Genomic DNA, 19663 nt, shown 5'->3' on the forward strand with positions numbered 1-19663 from the left:
TGGAATAATGGGTGCACGCCACACTCACCGTCTCATAGGTGCATGGACTAGCTAGCTGTGTACCAGTCTGTTTCTGGCTTTGGTGCTTCTGTGTTATACGATTATTTTGTCGATATATATACATCTGTCGTGTAAGTTAGTATATGTTTCTGTATGTGAATATGTTCAATATCTGAATAGATATGTCTGATTTGTTTGTACGCATCTGGTATGTTCCGATAATGTACCGAGTTAGTTATGCTTCTGATTATGTTTAGTGTCCGTTCTGAAATGTGTGATATGTTTGTACGCATCTGGTTATATTTCCAATCATGCATCAGGGTATGTTTCTGATTACGTTCCATATCCAGTTCTATTATGTATTAGTTATGCATGTTTCAACTGAATATTTGTTCTGGTTTGTATCAGTTTAGTCTCAGTATCAGTCTCAGTCTCAGTCTGGAGTGGGATTTAGATTTCGTGTGATACATTTAGTTTGTATCTGTCAGTATCTTTCGTATTCGGTACTTGATTCAGTGTCTGTTTGATATATTTGTTGTTGAACCTGTCTTTGTGTCATGTCGATTTTTCTTCTGATCGGTTTAAGAAATTTCGTAAAGATTTAATTATTCTACTTTTAAACTTAGGTTATCCAGATTATTTTGGTTATTAAATATGAATCTCCAAAGCTATAAAAATTGTTATTTAATTAAATACTAACTTATGAAATTTGATTAATTAATAGAGATGCATTTGAATCTTGACATTTATTTAAAGATAATAGTTTGACAATTCTGTTCTTTTAAAGATTATGGTATTTAAAATGTTTCGGCTTAGCTATTTGTATTTGTTTCGTTTCCCCATGTCATTTTACGGAATAGTCGAAAGTATTTCATTTTTAAATCCAGATTGTTTAAATTATTATATTACTAAATCTAACTTTTCAAAGTTAAAAATTAGTTCTTTTTGGCTAATGAAGATTTGCTATGAAATGTGATAAACTATTTTATTTTGATAAAATTCAAACGTTCAATATAAGAAAATAGTTTTGCCAAGTATGTTGTTATGGAAGTAATAGTATTATTAAACGTTGTTCAATATATTCAATAGCTATTAGTTTTTGATTTGTTCAAACGTTTTCATTTACAAATGATAGGTTAGAAAATTATCTTATCATACGTATACCAGATTATTCTATTGTTTAAATGATGTTTTAAAACAAGTTCGTTTATACAAAATAAAATGCATTAGCCATCAAGGTCAACGATGTATCAGTCTTTACATCGGTTTTGTGTTGGGTTTCATATCAGTTATGAATATGACTGACTTTTGTTTCTGTATCAGTTTCCGTTACATTTCCAGATCAGTTCATGTTTCGGTTTTGCATCAATTTTGTGTCTCCATCTGTTTTTAGTACTCGTGTCAGTAACCGTTTCAGTTTGGTGTCAGTTATGTTATGTTGTATTTTGCTTCCGCTGACATGACTTTACTTGTACTGTTGATTTCTCCGTTACTGGGCAATTTTTGGCTCAGCTGTATTTTTTTGTCCTATTTGTTTTACAGGTAATATGGGATGATCTGGGATTTCAGTGAGGAGCGTTAGGAAGTTGCTGGCCAAGATTATTTATTTCAATAATGTAATAAATGTAATTAGGATCTTTTATTTAATGTTATGGATTGGTTTTAGTTTTGATATCTGTAAGAGTGACTCGTCAGCCCTATTCGGGTCGGGGTGTTACAGGAAGGCTTGGTAGATAATTACTATTACAAACCATAATGTCCGAGTGTCCGAAATAAAAGAATATACAGACTGGTTGTAATAGAGATCCACAGGCGGATCATAAAAACAAATACAAGAAACTGAAATAACAGACTTTAGGCATCTAAGGATTTGCAAGATCCTCTTATTTGACACCTAGTAGCTCCAGCCTAATTTCTAGAGGTACCTGTCACTTAGTCTTTGGAAAATACGCCAGTTTTCACTGGTAAATATAATTAACCGACTCATTTGAAAAGAGTTTATGAAAATTGATTTAGGCGCACAAGGCACAAAACCATTTATAACTTGGGACAATTTTTATATAAAATCTTGTATACAGATTTACATGTTTGTAATACATATGGGGCCGGTTTGGAAGCCGGTCATGATTAACCGACTCACCACTATAAAACCCACAAAGGAGTTATCCCCAACGTGTGGGTTTTTTAGCATTTGTATCTGTCAGGTGTATGCCTACACCCCATGCATAGGTCGTGGCCATTTTCAAATGAAATGAGCTGAGGATATCCAGGACACGGTCGTATACTCGTATTAACCCCCAATGTTTATGTTATCAAACAAAACAGATTAAAACGGGTTATGTAATTTATTAATTACAATCCGATTAAATGATTCCATTCCTGACCAAGCGGTATTATTATTATACCGTATCCGAAGCCCGTATAAGGGAAAATAAGTTAAAAGTATTTACCTGAGCTATATGTGCAACGATGCTACTCAGCCGTATAATTCCTAAGACCTTATGCAAATATCTTCTAACGAAGCTACTTAATCTGTATATAAGGTTTATTATCCTATTAGGATACTAACGGGTCTTTATTTAAGTCAAAGACTTAGACCGGTTAGTTTGAAAGATACTTTACGGTTCGAAACGCTAGATTAAGCGGAGACCGGAATAGAATGTGATTTAGACCCGACAAGTTTGGATACTTGTATAATATGGGTAAACTAAACACATTCTGGATTTTGAAGTTAAAATGATAAGGTTAAACCTATTTTGACTAATTTATGTAAACTAGTTACATAAACCTAACCGAACGCATAAATGCATAACGGGTAACCAAATGAACCATATACAAGTCCCATATGTTATTATGCTCAAAATATGTTAATACATCAGTAGGATGAAAACATATATGCCCAAAAAGTATTTAAAACCAAATTAAGTCCCATAAGGGCATTTTGGTCATTTTAATATTTATAAAAGAGTTTTTAAAGTAAACTGGTGTTTTGGTCTAAAAGATTCTGTAAAAGTATTTATTTTATGATGTTATAACAGTAGAATATCATACATATGTGTGGTTTACCATTTATGGCCAAACTATACCCCGAAAGGGTATTTTGGTCATTTCACATATGCTTTTAAGGACATAATTGGAAGTCTGAGTTCATGACTTATACCTACTGTAAAAATATTAAAATTTATTTATAAATTCAGTAGGTAACAAGTCTTAGGTGCTAAATATGGTTTTAAACCATACTATGCACCTAATTAGCATAAAAATCGATAATTGACGATATTTTTGATGTTTATGTGATTCTGAGATTTTGATCAGCCTTGAATGTTTAAAATATTTTATTTTTCATATCAAATCAGTAGAAAAAGGTTTGGCATGTTAATTATGTGTAAATCACATTTTATTAGCAAAAAGAGCATTATCGTCAATTATAGAATTTATACAAGGACTCTAAGTTATGGTCAGTATCTAATCTGACCCAACATTCCAAAAATTCCTAAAAATGATATCATAACTGTAGGTAATGAGTTTTGGGTCAAAATCTATGTTTAAACATGTATTATGCATAAAAGCGTAATTTAATCTTTATAAAAGCTAAATTTGCGATATCTTGCATAACATCATTTTGAGACCAGAAAATAATGTCAAAACAATTCAGACATGTTTATATATCAGTAACAATGTTATTATATGATCATATATTCAGAAATCTCAATTTTTGACTATAAGGGCATAATGGTCAATTATAAGCATAATAACGGAAACTAGCATATAATTCAGAATATTAAATGACCAGGTAATATAACCTCAGAGGGTTATACTATAACATAACATAGTCCTAACGGAAGCTTAAAACATAAAGGATTTAAGCTTATTTGGGTCAGAACTGAAAGTCAAAGCAAAAGTCAAGCTTTTGCGACTTTCGATTGCGAACCGACCTTAAACTCAGAATTGTCGGGTTGAACATGCTTAGACATGTTCTAATAATATTTACCAAGTTATTTAAGTGATAAAACATGGTTCATAACTTCTACATTATTAGTTTTAATTATTTTATGAAAATCTGACTAGTTTGACTTTTTGACTAGTTACTTTGACCCGACAATTAACTAAGTAAACGTGATAATTAGGAGGTGCCCTTTTGATGGATTAACACCTACCTAATTTCCATCACGTAGCCATATTCGCCTCGAACAATGGCTGGACCATTTAGGTCAAAACCGAAAGTCAAATCGTTATTACGACAATTTTGACTTTTGGTATAAAAACTAAACTAGAGTGGCTAAGGACACTTACAACAGGTCCTTGCACGAAAATTGAACTAAAGTGGGCTCCCTCTTGCTCAGGAATCCCAGAGAAGTGCTCAAGCAAGTGAGAGAAGTGAGAATTTTGAATGTGCAAGGAATGTGGTGCAACAATAAGGCTTATTTATAGTTGTAGAACATGATATCAAGATCATCCCAGGTGTTATGGAGTGTCTAGGATCATCACAGGTGTCCTAGCAGCAATTTAAAACCATCAACAAGCTCCTGGTATCATGTTTCAGGTGTGTAAGTCGGTTAATATGCAGAAACTTGCAGCTAGCAGTCTTTTTCTGCGCTGGGGACTCTCTCGCGGGCCGCGTAGATACAAGGGAGGGTTTACGCGCCCCGCGACACTCCTTCGATCAGCTTAAATAAGTTTCAGGTTTGGCAGTTTCAGTCCCTGGTCCTTTATAACCTATTTAACTTTCGTTTTAGGCACTTTTAACCCTTGTAGTTAGTTTATAGATGATCTTAGGAGTATAATCAAACACCGTTAGGTCCAGTTTCGTTAAATGATTACCGAAAACACTAGTTTCTGCTCGTTGACACTTTTAACCCTTATTCTTCGGAATTTGCGTGAATAACAGATAACGATCTCGAAACCTTGTGAATTTGTTATCACTTATTCTTGGGAGTATAATCAAACATTACAAAGCCCCGGGTTCGTTAAAAGGTCACTCAGAGATAAGAATTAACATGTTGACATGTTTAACCCCTGTATCTTGTAAACTTTTGTTTAATTTCACAAATGGCTTCATATGTCCGACAATTTACTCGTTTAAGAATATATTCATCGTGTGTGGTCAATCAGAGGCACAAGTTTGGCATGTTAACACTTTTAGTCCATTCGCATACATATTTTCATCGTTTGACAACTTTAGTCCTTCAAACTCAAACTTTTACATGTTTAGAGTTTAGGACACGTGTCTTTACATAATTGCACACGTTTTTACGAGGTGTTACATAACTTCTATGCTGTCGAACCACTCCAGCATTGCAGTCACCCCATCACTGCCCGTGAAGGGCTTAGGGTTGCAAGAGACAAAGTGTTTGTAGTTGAAGCTCACAGGCTTGGGCTGGACTGCTTTAGAGTCAACAGAGGAGGGAGGAGTGTTTGATCCCTGGATTTCAGTGACAATTTGGGAATAATACGGGCTATCTGATCAGCCATGAAAGACATCATCTTCTTCTGAGTGTTAGCCTTTGACCTCTTGCGAGGGTTGGAAAGACGACTTGATGACATCTAAAGAGTCAGAATAAGGATCGGGTGAGACTCGTAACATTGCGTAAAGTTTTACATGAACACAAAAAGGCTCAAGTTGTTTCACGCATCATGAAATGTTCAACATGTTTTACATATTTTAATCAAATTGTTTCATGTAGCAAAAAACGTTCAACATGTTTCTCATAGTTTAATCAGGACTGCCACATAGTATATCATGAATGAATAAAGCATCATAAAGTTAGTTTGTTCCCGAGAGATTATTATTATTATTGTTTTAGATTGTGGAGATAGTGCGATTCGTGTAACGGTTTCGAAATGAGCAAAGTATCAAGTATAAAACCACATATAAATCGAGATAACATAAAAGATAGGCTTATAAACCACAGGATTGTTTCAGGTAGAGAAACGTTGACAAAACCAAGGTAAATCGAGCCCCTTTTCGAATTAAGGTAACGGCCTACTAGACAAATACGCTCATCGATGTTAGGCCTACGATATTTGTCCTTTCGGTTACTACACGTCCTTAATCTATTGGGAAAATTCGAGACTTTGGCGAGATCGAAAAATCGAAGAGTGGGTCGGTACCTATCAAAGATAAGACCACTAGAATAACATATGGAAATTTCCCTTCAAGGTTTGGATGCCACTCCTAACTTGAGGGTAAATCACGTGCAAGATATGAGCATCGCTGAGTGAAAGTCTTCATCAAAGGCGGGAATCACCCCTGTTTTGATGAGTCGTTTCGATTTTGTTACAAGAGTGTTTTCAAAGCATCCAAGTATGTATTGTGTTATCCTTAGGAAAGGCATGTAAGTTTAACAAATAAGAAGAATTGCTAGGAAGCATGTAAGGTAGAATGCAAAAGTTTTAAACAACAAATAAGAGACGAAGTTCCTAGAACTATAGACTAGGGCAAAGCATTCCTACTTATTCCTAATTCCCTATAGTTATGGCTCTGATACCAATCTGTCACACCCCAACCGATGGCGGAAACATCGGGGCGTGGCACTAAGCGAATCAGATTGCTCGAGAGAATCCATAACACTACTTGTTTCGATTAATCAAAATTTCATAAACAAACTTAAAGAAACACTAGATAAATGGTCGGAACCGAGATATCTAGGGGGTTTGAATCCGCATAAAAGTTTAGTTCTCTCTCAATTGATTCAGTTGTAGCCGAGTTCCTTCTCCGGTGATTCTGGAAAACAGAGCACCGTTAGCCTCATCAAGGGGAGAAGAGGGTTCTATCCTTGACCCGACTCTGGTGTGAGAATAAGTATTGGTAACGGAGAAGATAAGTATTTGAGTAGTGAAATGTGTTCTGAGTTTATACCTGAAGGGTTCTCCTATTTATAACCGGGAGTTTGGGAGGGAAAATCTGTTATTGAAAAGATAACGGAAGATGCTAACGCTGTAGCGGTTATTTTTCCTTCCGTTAAGTCCTTTTAATCCTCGTTAAGTTGCTTTGATCCTGATGTGAATGCACACGGATCGTGACTTGATCTATGGTTGGGGAATTGCCACGTGGAAAGTGGTTTAAGTGGAGATCATTCTCCAATTACATACTATCGTTGTGATTTCAGGACGTTTGTGATAATGACACGTGTCCAGACGGTTATAACCGTCTGGGTGGTGCACGATCATATTCCTTCTAGAAGATTACTGCTGTAATCTGGTGTGACACCTTATGGTGTGCATACAGCTGCATAAATCCCAAGTCTGGGTAAAATGGTATCCAAGTTTAGATATTTGGGCGGAAGTATTGTTCTTAGGGTTTTTAACCCTTTGCCAATGGAAAGCGGCGCAAGGATTTTATGCTTTCCTTTAGGCGCGTGACTATCGCTTGTTGATCTCTTTCTTCCTTTTGTAAGACCAATGCGCGGCCGCGCAAAGTTAGAAGGTTGAAAGGCCAGTTGGTGGTATGGTCCCATATCCTTTTTATGAGGTTTTTGGGACCTTACCCCTTCAAGTCCCCCCAGTCTAGTGTTGTACTTATGCAAATAAGTGGAGCACTGGACTTAGGAGAGAGAAATGTTTTTTGGGCGCGAAAAATGAGGAATCTTCTATGAGAAGATTTAATTTTGTAATGATTTTGATGATTTTTTTTATATGTAAAAAGGAAAAAATGTGACTTGTAATCATGCCCTGTCATGTAATGACGTCACTTGTCAGTAAGAGTGGGTATTTTCCTCATTGGTCTTGAGATTTGTAATGGCGCTTTGTCAGGCTTCATTAATGAAGAAGTGACCCAAGTTCCTGTAGCGCCGTTTGGATGTGACACAATTCTGACAGTTAATGATGGATTTTTCCTTTCTCGAAGTTTTGAGTTCTCTTTATATATATGTATGTTTGAGACACTTGATCTTCTTAGTTAATTTTTGTCAAAGAAGATGAAACGTTCTTACCACACTCGTCTCCTGCTAGATGCTCTTAGAGTGTACGATGCTGCCGAAGGTCTCGTTCTTCTTTCTCGTTCACCACCTCTCATCATTGCACCAGTGAAGAAACTGATCGAGCCTACTTCCCATGTAATTGCTGATTCCGACTGCAAGGTCCCTCATCACACTAACGTTACTGCTGGTGCTGATATTGTATTGGATGTTGATGGGTTGACGACCCGGTTTCCGATGCTTCAGAGAGGGGGATGTCGGTTGGTGTATCGACGTCGGAGGATTCGTCGGAGTAGGCAGGTGTCCACTGTTGATGATGGTTCTGGTGCTGATTAGATATTCAAGCCTAGGGCCTGTCTCTGGCCTTTGTTAATGCTTTTTTGTTGTAAGCTTTGGGTACTGGACAGGATTTTTGAAGATCATTGTTATGATCTTGTTAAGTGTTCATGTTACACTTTTTTGATAATGTATATTATGATATACTTTTTTGAAGATCATTGCTATGATTCGTATATATGTGGATTACAATATGTTGCATGTGTATAATTACTTTTGAATAGGTAAGGCGAATGAGGGATGGTATTGTGCTCATGTGTGAACGTTTGTCAACAGCTTGTCTGTTTTTAGACTGTTCATGAGGTGTACAATGTTTGACCATATCGTTTTCGCGCGAACCGAAGAAATTTCATGCAATTTGTAATAAACAGTGATGTAAGCAAAAGTGATATTTGTATTGATAAGAGCGCAAGGCTCGTGATACAAGATAAGATAAGGAAATACATTGCCTGTATGTTCTTTTTCGCTTTGTAGGCTTGGTTCACATGTAACACCTGCGCAACTGTTGCGCGTTCCAGGTGCGGGGAACTAGAGTCCCATCGACCCTTTTTAGGGTATATGCCCCCTTGCCTAAGACTTCGTTAATGACGTACGATCCTTCCCACCTTGGCGCTAATTTCCCGGGTTTTTCGGCGTTTGAAGCCTCGTTGTCGCGCAAGACAAAATCTCTGGGGACAAAGGTGCAAATACGCACACGCGCGTTGTAATATTTCTCTAGCTTGGATTTGTACCTTGCTTCTGCTATGGCCGCGTTCTCGCGCCTTTCTTCCAGAAGATCCAAATCCAGCCTTCGTTCTTGTTCATTGTTCTGTTTCTCCATAGCCAACATGCGTGGTGAAGGTAGGCCTACTTCAGTTGGAATGACGGCCTCTGACCCATAGACTAGACTGAACGGAGTTTCTCCGGTGCTAGTCTTTGGCATTGTTCGATGCGCCCAGAGGATGCTGGGAAGTTCGTCAACCCACCCTCTGCGCGCTGTCCCAAGTCGCGCTTTTATACCGTCAACGATTTGTTTGTTTATGCTTTCTACCTGGCCATTTGCTTGAGGATGCGCGACGGAGGCGAAGCTGTGCTCAATGTTCATTTCTTTGAACCATTTTTGATGGTCTTCCGCGGCAAAGTTTGTACCATTGTCAGAAATAATGCGCAATGGTAACCCGAATCTGCTAATGATATGTTCCCATATAAATTTGCGGATTACCATTGCTGTTGTTGAGGCCAAAGCTTTAGCTTCCACCCATTTTGTGAAGTAATCCACCGCAACGATGATGAATTTTACTGCACCTGGCGCATCAGGAAATGGGCCAACGAGATCGATGCCCCACTGTTGGAATGGCCATGCGGAAGTAACGGGAATTAGCGGATTTTTGGGTCGAAGTGTCTTTGGTGCATGGCGTTGACATGCCTCGCATCTTCGTAATAGATCAACTGCGTCCATGTGCATTCCTGGCCAGTAGTATCTGGCGCTCATTATTTTTGCCACGACCATGCGCGCTCCTGCGTGTATCCCGCATAATCCCTCATGGATTTCTCTGACCAGATACTGAGCGTCCGTTTTATCGACACAACGTAGTAATGGAACCATGAATGATTTCCGATAAAGGATGCCATCCGCCATCTCGTAGTTTATTGCCTTGTGTTGTATTTTTCGGGCTTCTGCCTTTCCTTCCGGGAGTTTTCCGTGTTGAAGGTACAAAATAATTGGAGACATCCAGGACGGATTTCCCATCTCTATGACACTTACTTGTTTCAGGTGAATGGAAGGATTGGATAGTACCTCTATGCGCACTTCCTTTGCTAAGTGTTTAAAGCTGGTAGCAGCTAACTTGCTTAGCGCGTCAGCATGTTTGTTCTCGCTTCTGTTTATGTGATTGACTTTGAATGTCTAAAATTGATTGATTAACATCCGTGCTTGTTCAAGGTACAACGCCATAGCCTCGCCCTTCGCGTCATAACGACCGTTAACTTGTTCAGCTACTAGTTTTGAGTCGACGTTGGCTTCAAGGTTTTTTACCCCCATCTTGAGTGCTAGACGAAGACCTGCTAAAAATGCTTCGTATTCTGCTTCATTGTTGGTACTTTGGAAATCTAACCGGATAGCATATGTGAGTTCGTGATTATCCGGGCTGACTAATCGGAGACCTGCTCCTGCTCCGTCGTCATTGGAAGCACCATCGGTGTGTAAGGTCCAGACTCTGTCGTCAAAAACAGGCGTCGGGTTCTGGATTGGCTCACATTCTTGTACTTTATCAACGGGAACTTCAGTGGCGAAGTCTGCTAGAACTTGCCCTTTGATTGCTGGTCTTGGTTTGTAAAAAATGTTGTAGCCTCCTAGCTCGATGGCCCATTTAGCTAATCTCCCCGCTACGTCGGGTTTTGACAAGATTAGGCCCAAATGGTAATTTGTCAGTACTGTGATGACATGGCCTGAAAAATACCTGTGCAAACGTCTGGATGCGTGTACTAGCGCTAGAACCAGTTTTTCTATCATTGAGTAACGAGTTTCAGGGCCGGTGAGCATTTTGCTAATGTAGTAGATTGGAGTCTGGATATTTTCCCGCTCTACCATTAATACTGCGCCTACTGCTACCTCCGCGGCTGACAGATATAAGATTAATGGTTCTTTTTCTTTTGGCGCAGTCAGTGTTGGTAACTGGATTAAATATTCTTTCATTTGTTTGAATGCTGCTTCTGCTTCAGGTGTCCATTGAAAAGGAGTTTTCTTTCCGCAGTTTCGCAGCGTACTGATAAATGGATAAGATTTTGCCGCATGATTAGCCAAAAATCTATTCAGAGCTGCTAGTCGCCCAGCGAGCCTTTGCATTTCCTTGACTGTTGTCGGTGATGGCATTAGCTGAATGGTCTGCACCTTCTCTGGATTAACCTTAAAACCGTCTTTTGTAACTATGAAACCCAAAAACTTTCCTTCTTCCATGCCGAAGGAGCATTTTGTCGGGTTCAACTTTAAGTTTACGCTTCGTAAGGAATCGAATGTGCGCTGGATATTGTTGAGCATTGTCTCTTCCTCATGGCTCATGATGACGAGGTCATCCATGTATACTTCGACAGTTTTGCCAATATCCTCGCTAAAAATTGTGTCCATTAGGCGTTGATACGTTGCGCCTGCGTTGCGCAACCCAAACGGCATTTTTGTGTAGCAGTAGATGCCCTTATCTGTGCGGAATGCGGTTTTTTCTTCGTCCTCTTCTTTCATCTGGACCTGGTGATAACCCTTATAATAGTCGAGAAAGCATTTCCATCTGAATGATGCTAAAGAATCGACTTTCTTGTCTATCTCTGGAAGCGCGTAGCAGTCTCTGGGGCATGCTTTGTTGAGGTCTTTGAAGTCGACACACATTCTCCACCCGCCGTTATGTTTTTGTACCATGACTGGATTGGCAACCCATGTATGGTATTTCACTTTACGCAAGATTCCCGCGTTGAGTAACTCTGTTACTTGCTCGTCCATCGCTTTTGCTTTTTCTTCGCTGAAGCTGCGCCTCCCCTGAACAACCGGATCGACTGATGGTTTGATGTTTAAACAATGTTGCGCGATGTCGCGTGGAACTCCAGTCATGTCTGCTGGACACCAGGCAAATATATCTTTGTTGTTAGACAACAACCTTTTCAGCTGTATTCGTATTGTTGGTGACATGGCTTGTCCTAGCAGAATGGTTTGCTCTAGGTATTCGCCATTCAGAACCCATTTCTCTGGTTCGTTTGGTGCTGAAGTTTTGACTGCCTTTGCTGGTGGTTCATCATCTACGGACATGACTTCTTTGCTTGAATAGAGAATTGCAACTCCGGTTTCTATCGGAAATCCACAAGCTGCGTGTGGAATGGAAGTGATCATGCTGAATTCTCTGTGTGACCTTCTCCCGAGTAAAATGTCATGTCGTGATGTTGCTGGTATGACCATGAAATTTACTGTAACTGTTCGTGAGTGTTTGCCATCTGATAAGATCACCGGGAAAACGATTTTCCCTAACGGGAAAACAGCTTCATTACAGAATCCGGTGAGGGGAAAATCGACCGGTTCTAAACGTGCTTTATCTTCCGGATCAAGCTGCTTAAAACACTGTTCATATATGATGTCCATCGAGCTACCTGGATCTATGAACATATAGTCCGTTCGGTAATGACCAAAAATATAATCACTGGTCGTTCTTCCTGAGGGCCCCCAAGAACAACAGGGAACACGACTTGCTGTTCTCTCCAGTGTTGATCATAGCTTCGTTTATTTGATCTTCGTGACGGTCCTCCTTGAACCATGTGTATTTGTTTCTGATGACTGCTATCTTTGTATTGGCTGGATTGGACGTTTCCCCAAGGTGGGGCTACTAGGTCCAATTCTGTAATGTTGATTCTTTCTCCAAATCTGATGTTTGGGGAGTCAGATCTGGTGATTGCGTTTAAAGCAGTTTGGCATCTGCTAACCCCATGTTCTGGGAATCCTTTTATTTGGAAATTATTTCCGACGTTTGGTCGAGGACCAGGCCGTCGGTGAGAAGATGAATTTTCTGCCATGTGCAAAAACAGAAAAATGAGATGAAACTGAATCGAAATGAGATAGAAACTAGAAAAACTGAGAAAACGGTGGGCGCCAATGAAGAAACACTAGATAAATGGTCGGAACCCAGATATCTAGGGGGTTTGAATCTGCATAAAAGGTTAGTTCTCTCTCAATTGATTCAGTTGTAGCCGAGTTCCTTCTCCGGTGATTCTGCAAAATAGAGCACCGTTAGCCTCGTCAAGGGGAGAAGAGGGTTCTCTCCTTGACCCGACTCCGGTGTGAGAATAAGTATTGGTAACGGAGTAGATAAGTATTTGAGTAGTGAAATGTGTTCTGAGTTTATACCTAAAGAGTTCTCCTATTTATAACCGGGAGTTTGGGAGGGAAAATCTGTTATTGAAAAGATAACGGAAGATGCTAACGCCGTAGCGGTTATTTTTCCTTCCGTAAAGTCCTTTTAATCCTCGTTAAGTTGCTTTGATCCTGATGTGAATGCACACGGATCGTGACTTGATCTATGGTTGGGGAATTGCCACGTGGAAAGTGGTTTAAGTGGAGATCATTCTCCAATTACATACTATCGTTGTGATTTCAGGACGTTTGTGATAATGACACGTGTCCAGACGGTTATAACCGTCTGGGTGGTGCACGATCATATTCCTTCTAGAAGATTACTGTTGTAATCTGGTGTGACACCTTATGGTGTGCATACAGCTGCATAAATCCCAAGTCTGGGTAAAATGGTATCCAAGTTTAGATATTTGGGCGGAAGTATTGTTCTTAGGGTTTTTAACCCTTTGCCAATGGAAAGCGGCGCAAGGATTTTATGCTTTCCTTTAGGCGCGCGACTATCGCTTGTTGATCTCTTTCTTCCTTTTGTAAGACCAATGCGCGGCCGCGCAAAGTTAGAAGGTTGAAAGGCCAGTTCGTGGTATGGTCCCATATCCTTTTTATGAGGTTTTTGGGACCTTACCCCTTCAAAACTTAAATTGTCATACAATCTAAGACATGATCAAAATAGTATCAAAGTATCATCGACATTCAACAAGTTTCAAAATATTGTCTTTCTAAGATGAGTTTCTAAGGTCATCCTAGCTTGATTTCTTGTTTCTTCTGCCTATCAACCTGAAACATGTATTAAAATAAAATCAACAAAAATGTTGGCGAGTATACAAGTTTGAATACATAGCATAATAGTTTAATGTATAAAACTCATATCCAACATGAACAACATATCACAAGTTTCAGCATGCTAGTAAAGGTGGTTCATATGATAACCCAAGCCTCCAATGCGTTAACGTACCTTTCCTACTTCGTCGCAACGAAGAGGAGGTAAAAGAATCAAAACTTAACAATACTCCCCAAGACTCAAAAAGCAGTGCGTTACCCCTATAGCGTTATAATTGTTAAGGCGAGCTACACATAAGAATCAAACGTTCACATAGCATAAAAGTCTCAAGTATCACAAGTATCATGGTTTCATGTTTCATAGCGGATAGAGTAAGTTTCAAATAAGTTTTAAGTGTCACGTGTTTTCATATAGAATACATGTTGCATCCCAAAAGTGTTTAAAACAAAAAGTGATCGAGTATACTCACAGTGGGTGCTTAAAACCAAACACTGCCTATTTGGATCGAAGGGAGCGTTGGATCAGCCTGCGTGCGGGGAACAGAGTATAAGTCCTCTAAGTGCTGACCCGGTCGGGAACAGAGTGTCGAATCGTGTAAAATCGAGTTAAAGTGTCTGACAGACTACCTGAGCGGATGGTCATCCGAATGGATGGTCATTCGAACGGATGGCCATTCGAACGGATGGCCATTCGAATAGTGTGTAGGTGTCTGTGAAATTGGATGTTTAAGTTTTTTTATCATAGTGTCGAAATTGGCCTTGAATCGCGATTAAAGTGACTGAGAGTGACTTGAGTGCAGGTGGTCGGATAGCAGAGTGAAAGGTGAGAATGAAGGGTCAAGTGTCATATTTATAGGTGACAGTGACAGCTCCAATCGAATGGCATCGATCGGATGGGGTTAAGTCGGTGGAGAAGTGTCAGGGGTCGGATGACGTTTCAGTCGAATGGCCATCCGGTCGGATGGTCGTCCGATCGGATGTCCATTCGGACAGCCGATTCTCGTTTGCTAGTTTTCCGACTTTGGTTCGTCTTGCGAGCTATGTTAAGTGTTACGTTGCGTATTATTGTGAGTAGCCATTATGTTGTATTATAAATGTCACAAAAAGTTTCCGTGTTTCCGGTTCGCGTTCAAGCTAGTTTCTCGTTCATTAAGTATCAAAGCATAACAAGTGTCAAGTTTCTAGAAGCATCGCAAGAGTCAAGATTCACATCGTTCATATATATAAAGCATCACAAGAGTCAAGATTCACATCGTTCATATATAAAGTATCACAAAAGCATCACATAGTAAAAGTCTCACATAGTTTAACAAGATTTAAGATTCAAATAGTGCCATTTCTCATTATGATCGATCGTCTCGAGTGTAAAAGCATCACTAGATAGGAAGTATGACGAGTCTTGCCGAGATAACGAAAGTGTCTAAACACTGGGCGTTACACTTTAACCTAGCATGTATCCTATAAATAGCCTAAGCTTCTTTGTAATTCCGTTAGGCTTTTGATTTATTGATTCTACACCATCAAGTGTGTGTTGTTTTTATTTTAGCAAAGTCGTGCTCGTTTGTAAACATTTCCGACTATTATCAAAGCTTAATCATTTCTTTTATCTATTGTACTTTGTTCTTAAAACCGTTTATGAGTTTTCAATCATTGTCGGGTCAAAACATCAAATCAATTGATGTTTCTGATCTGAATGTTGTTAAGAAACATCATTAGACTAGTGGGTGTGGGTGTTGGTTTTTGGTGTTTTGGCCCTTTAACACCGGCCCCTCCACCCCGAGTTGGCGGTGGGCATAGCGTTGCCCCTTTGGCGTGGGGATTGAGCCTGGCGTTGGGCGCGGGAGGGGGGGGCTGGATGACATGGCTGGCTTTGGTTGGCTGGATGAAATTTTAAATAGTTTAAACAAAAAAATAAAAAAAATCCACATGGCTAGCCACGCCAAGCTAAGCCACGCCACATGTAATACCCCGAACCTTAATGTGCTGGTTATAAACGTGTGAAATATGTAATTTATATTTCATATATTGTTAAACGAGTAAGATGATTGTGTTAAAGGTGAAATATCTTGACAAACCTTGGCTAATATAGGAGACCGTTAATATTAATAATTAAATATATTATTTTATTTACCTTACTCCGTTTTTAATGAAACTTAGGTTAAAACGTAGATAAAAATATGCTCGTTCTAATGACATATTCGTCGTTTTATAAAACGTCATATTTTAAAAGTTATACAAGAAAAACGAGTTAAGCAGCTGAATTAATATATATAAGCAAGCAAGCTAGCAGGTCAAGCAGGTAGGTAGGCACGTCAATTGAATCCCACATCGACCAGAAAAGGATTTGAGGTGCCTGCTTGCTTGCTTTAAATAAGAGTCTCAATAGTTTGTTTAGGTACCAGTTTCTTTAACGGGAATGCTCTAGTATAGAGAATCCTGAGTATACGATACCCCGTTGGGTGTTGTTAATAGTCGTTTTTGGAGCGCGAGTAGGAGCAGGAGTAGGGAAACTCTACATCAACGTGCCGTAGATAGTTTTGAGGTATACTCTCGTTTAAGTTTATGTTTAGTTATTTATTATTTATTTTTAGTAGTTAATATTAGTTTTATTATTAGTAATAATATATTAGTAGTAGTAGTGTTAGTATTATTTTTAGGTACTAGGGTTATTGTCAGGGGCGGGTATTGGGTAGCCTAGCCTTAATTAGGCATGGACTGATCACCCATGCTTAAACAAGGTAGGGTTAACCAATATCCAACCATGATAATGACTAGTTAGGTGTACCATTACCTAACCTAGGATTATGTAATTGTGTCAGGACCTTGAGACATAACCCAGTATTACTAGCGGCTGTTAAGCAATTGCTAATCAGGTGAGTCATCATACTTATCTTTTAAACTGTGATAGTATACTCGTCCATAACTGGTAATAATGAGAATGCTGCAGTATGCATGTGTCAGTAGGGGTATATGGGATCCTATTATGCTTAATGAGGCGTGTCCCTCTGGGAAGGGTAATAAGGTGTTGTACCCACAGGCACTTCGTGCTTATAAGATCCAGCGACACACACTCATACCTATGTGACGGCCGTAGGGGGACACAGCTGGAGGACCAGTATGTCTCTTGTACGGTGGTTTGTGACAAGTCAAATGTGACCTATAAGGTTCAATGAGGTCCAACCTGACTATAATGTGGTCACATGCCCATATTGTGTATGCATATAATGTAAACTGTGGTCTGTCTTTATAAAAATTGTATAGTATGAGCTCACCAATATATATCTGACGTCGTTTTGAGTATACTTATCTCAGGTTAGTCATGAGGAAAGCTATAGGAACTACTTGACAGTTGGGGAGTTTTAGAAGATCAAGGAGTTCTTAGTTGCCAAAAGTTCGTAAATAAATAAAGTGTTGTACTCAGACTATTATAAGTTTTAATGAATGTTTAGTTTGCTTCCGCTGTAAGTGTATCAATTGTGCACAATCACCCGGGTTACGGGGTGGGTGTTACAGTTGGTATCAGAGCCCGAGGTTTTAGCGAATTAGGTATTGCAGGAATGCCTAAGCTTTAACCAGTAGTTCTCTAAAGATTAAATAGCACACTCAGACTAGGCCAAATAACATGTTCTCAGGAAAAGTACTTACATAGTCAGTTGAGTGACGCTAGAAGAAGTAAACTATGTTATGCCTTTCTATGTGCCATATATATATATATATATATATATATATATATATATATATATATGTGTGTGTGTGTGTGTGTGTGTGTGATGTATATAGTTGTTATATTATAATGATGTATCATATATACTAGTAACTCTTTATACTCTAGGAAGGAGACAATGTCTGAACATAGAAATGAACAAGGGTCTAGAAATAATCAGAATAACAGAAGGAGAGAGGAAGGTTCTTATAGGACTCGAACTCCCTCTCACAGTGTCCGGTCCCGGTCTAGTACAAGCATGCGTCTAAATACTGAGGATATCCACAATATAAGCTGTGGAAGTGGCTAAGGTAATGAAGAATGCACAAACCGGTAATGTTAACCAATCTGGAGAACGACATGAAGAAAGCTCAGCAGCCTCCACGCCAGTACAAAGGGAAGGAATGGGCGAAAGGAAAAACACTATTGCAACCATGCCCCTAGAAGGAAAAGGTGAATATTCCAAATCAAAGGAATGTACTTATAAGCACTTCATGTCCTGTAAACCTCAGTCCTTTGACGGAAGAAAGGGAGCACTAGAAGCTCAAGACTGGCTCAACAGAATGGAGTCAGTATTAGACATATGTGAGTGTGATGACCGCAACAAAGTACGGTTCGCGGTACATATGTTTGAAGCTGAAGCCCTTCACTGGTGGAACATTGTGGTCCGAACAGAGGGAAAAGAAAAGGTTAAGGAGATGAAGTGGGAGGAGTTTATTCAAAAGTTTCTTGCTAAGTATTGTCCTCCCAGCGAGACTGAGCAACTGGAAGTGGAATTCTTTCAGTTAAAAATGGGAAATAAAACCTATCGAGAATATGTTTCTCGTTTCAACGACTTATCTCGACTGGTTTCTTATTTAGCATTGACCGAGGAACAACTGATCAATAGGTTTATTTGGGGTCTACCCTCTGAAATGAGGGTGTTTATCAAATCCAAATCCCCCAAGACTTTTGCAGAAACTGTTGAGGCTGGCGCCGTCATGGCTGCCGAGATGATTCTGCGGCAGGCTGAATCTCCCGCACCAAAAAGAAAGTGGGAAGAAAGAAAGGGGGACACCCGGAATAACAACTTTAAAAGGCCTAAAACATTTCCTCAATGTCAAATTTGCAAACGTTTTCATACGGGGGAATGTCGTTTTCCTTGTCCAAATTGTAAAAAGACGGGTCATGCTCTTCAAGAATGCAAGGAAAAGAAGAAGTGTTTCAAATGTGGAGACCCTAACCACATGAGATCTGAATGTCCCGAACTTAAAAGAAATGATAGGACACAACCAAATCAGCCAAAAGGGCGGGCATTTGTACTCACCACAGAAGAAGCCAAGACCAATACAGACGTTATCACGGGTACGTATCTCATAAATGATGTATATGCGCGTGTGTTATTTGATACCGGTGCAAATAGAAGTCTAGTGTCGACTACCTTTAGACCTTACTTGAACCAGGCGTCCCAAACCCTAGATCATGCCTTTACATTAGAAATGGCTGATGGAAGTCAAAGAGAGATAGTTGACTGATGCGTGTGTAGTGTAATATAATTTAGATGTATATTTAAGCCCCTTTTTACACTTTTAGCCAAGTTTTAAATTTATAAAACACGATATTTACTAACACTAAACACACATATGGGCAAGTGCACCCATCGTGAACGTAGTATAGTGTTGGTAAGATACCGAGGTCGTCCAAGGACACAAGAGCTTTTAATACCGGTTTATCCTCAACGTCTAATCAAATCAAAAAGTGAGAAAAATGTTTTAAACTAAGAAAAATAAAGACTAACTAAATGCTGAAAAATAAAATAAAATAAAAACAGATAGACAAGATGAATCACTTGGATCCGACACGTGTGTTAGTATAACCTTTGATTATTTTCGCACTTTTGCACTTGTTTAAGAGATTATCTTAGTTATTGTAGTAGGCCCCTCTTTTGAAGGCGACGTTACCCTCAACCCAGTAGTTTGAGTCAGCAAGGATACAATCCTAAAGGGTCGGATTATTGAAAGATAATGAATTAAGTTATTAATGCAAATTGTGGTAGGCCCCGCTTTCGGCGGTGACGTTACCCTCGGC

General features: G+C 39.3%; 1 protein-coding gene across 1 annotated transcript; it reads left to right on the top strand.

Annotated features, from left to right (window-relative positions):
- The first annotated feature begins 17910 nt into the window (after positions 1 to 17910).
- Positions 17911 to 19110, top strand: LOC110943737. Its single transcript, XM_022185471.1, has one exon. The coding sequence runs from the start codon at positions 17911 to 17913 to the stop codon at positions 19108 to 19110; it is 1200 nt and encodes a 399-aa protein (XP_022041163.1).
- Positions 19111 to 19663: the final 553 nt, after the last annotated feature.

The sequence above is a fragment of the Helianthus annuus genome, chromosome 14, assembly GCF_002127325.2.
Source record: "Helianthus annuus cultivar XRQ/B chromosome 14, HanXRQr2.0-SUNRISE, whole genome shotgun sequence".
NCBI classification, from domain to species: Eukaryota; Viridiplantae; Streptophyta; class Magnoliopsida; order Asterales; family Asteraceae; genus Helianthus; species Helianthus annuus.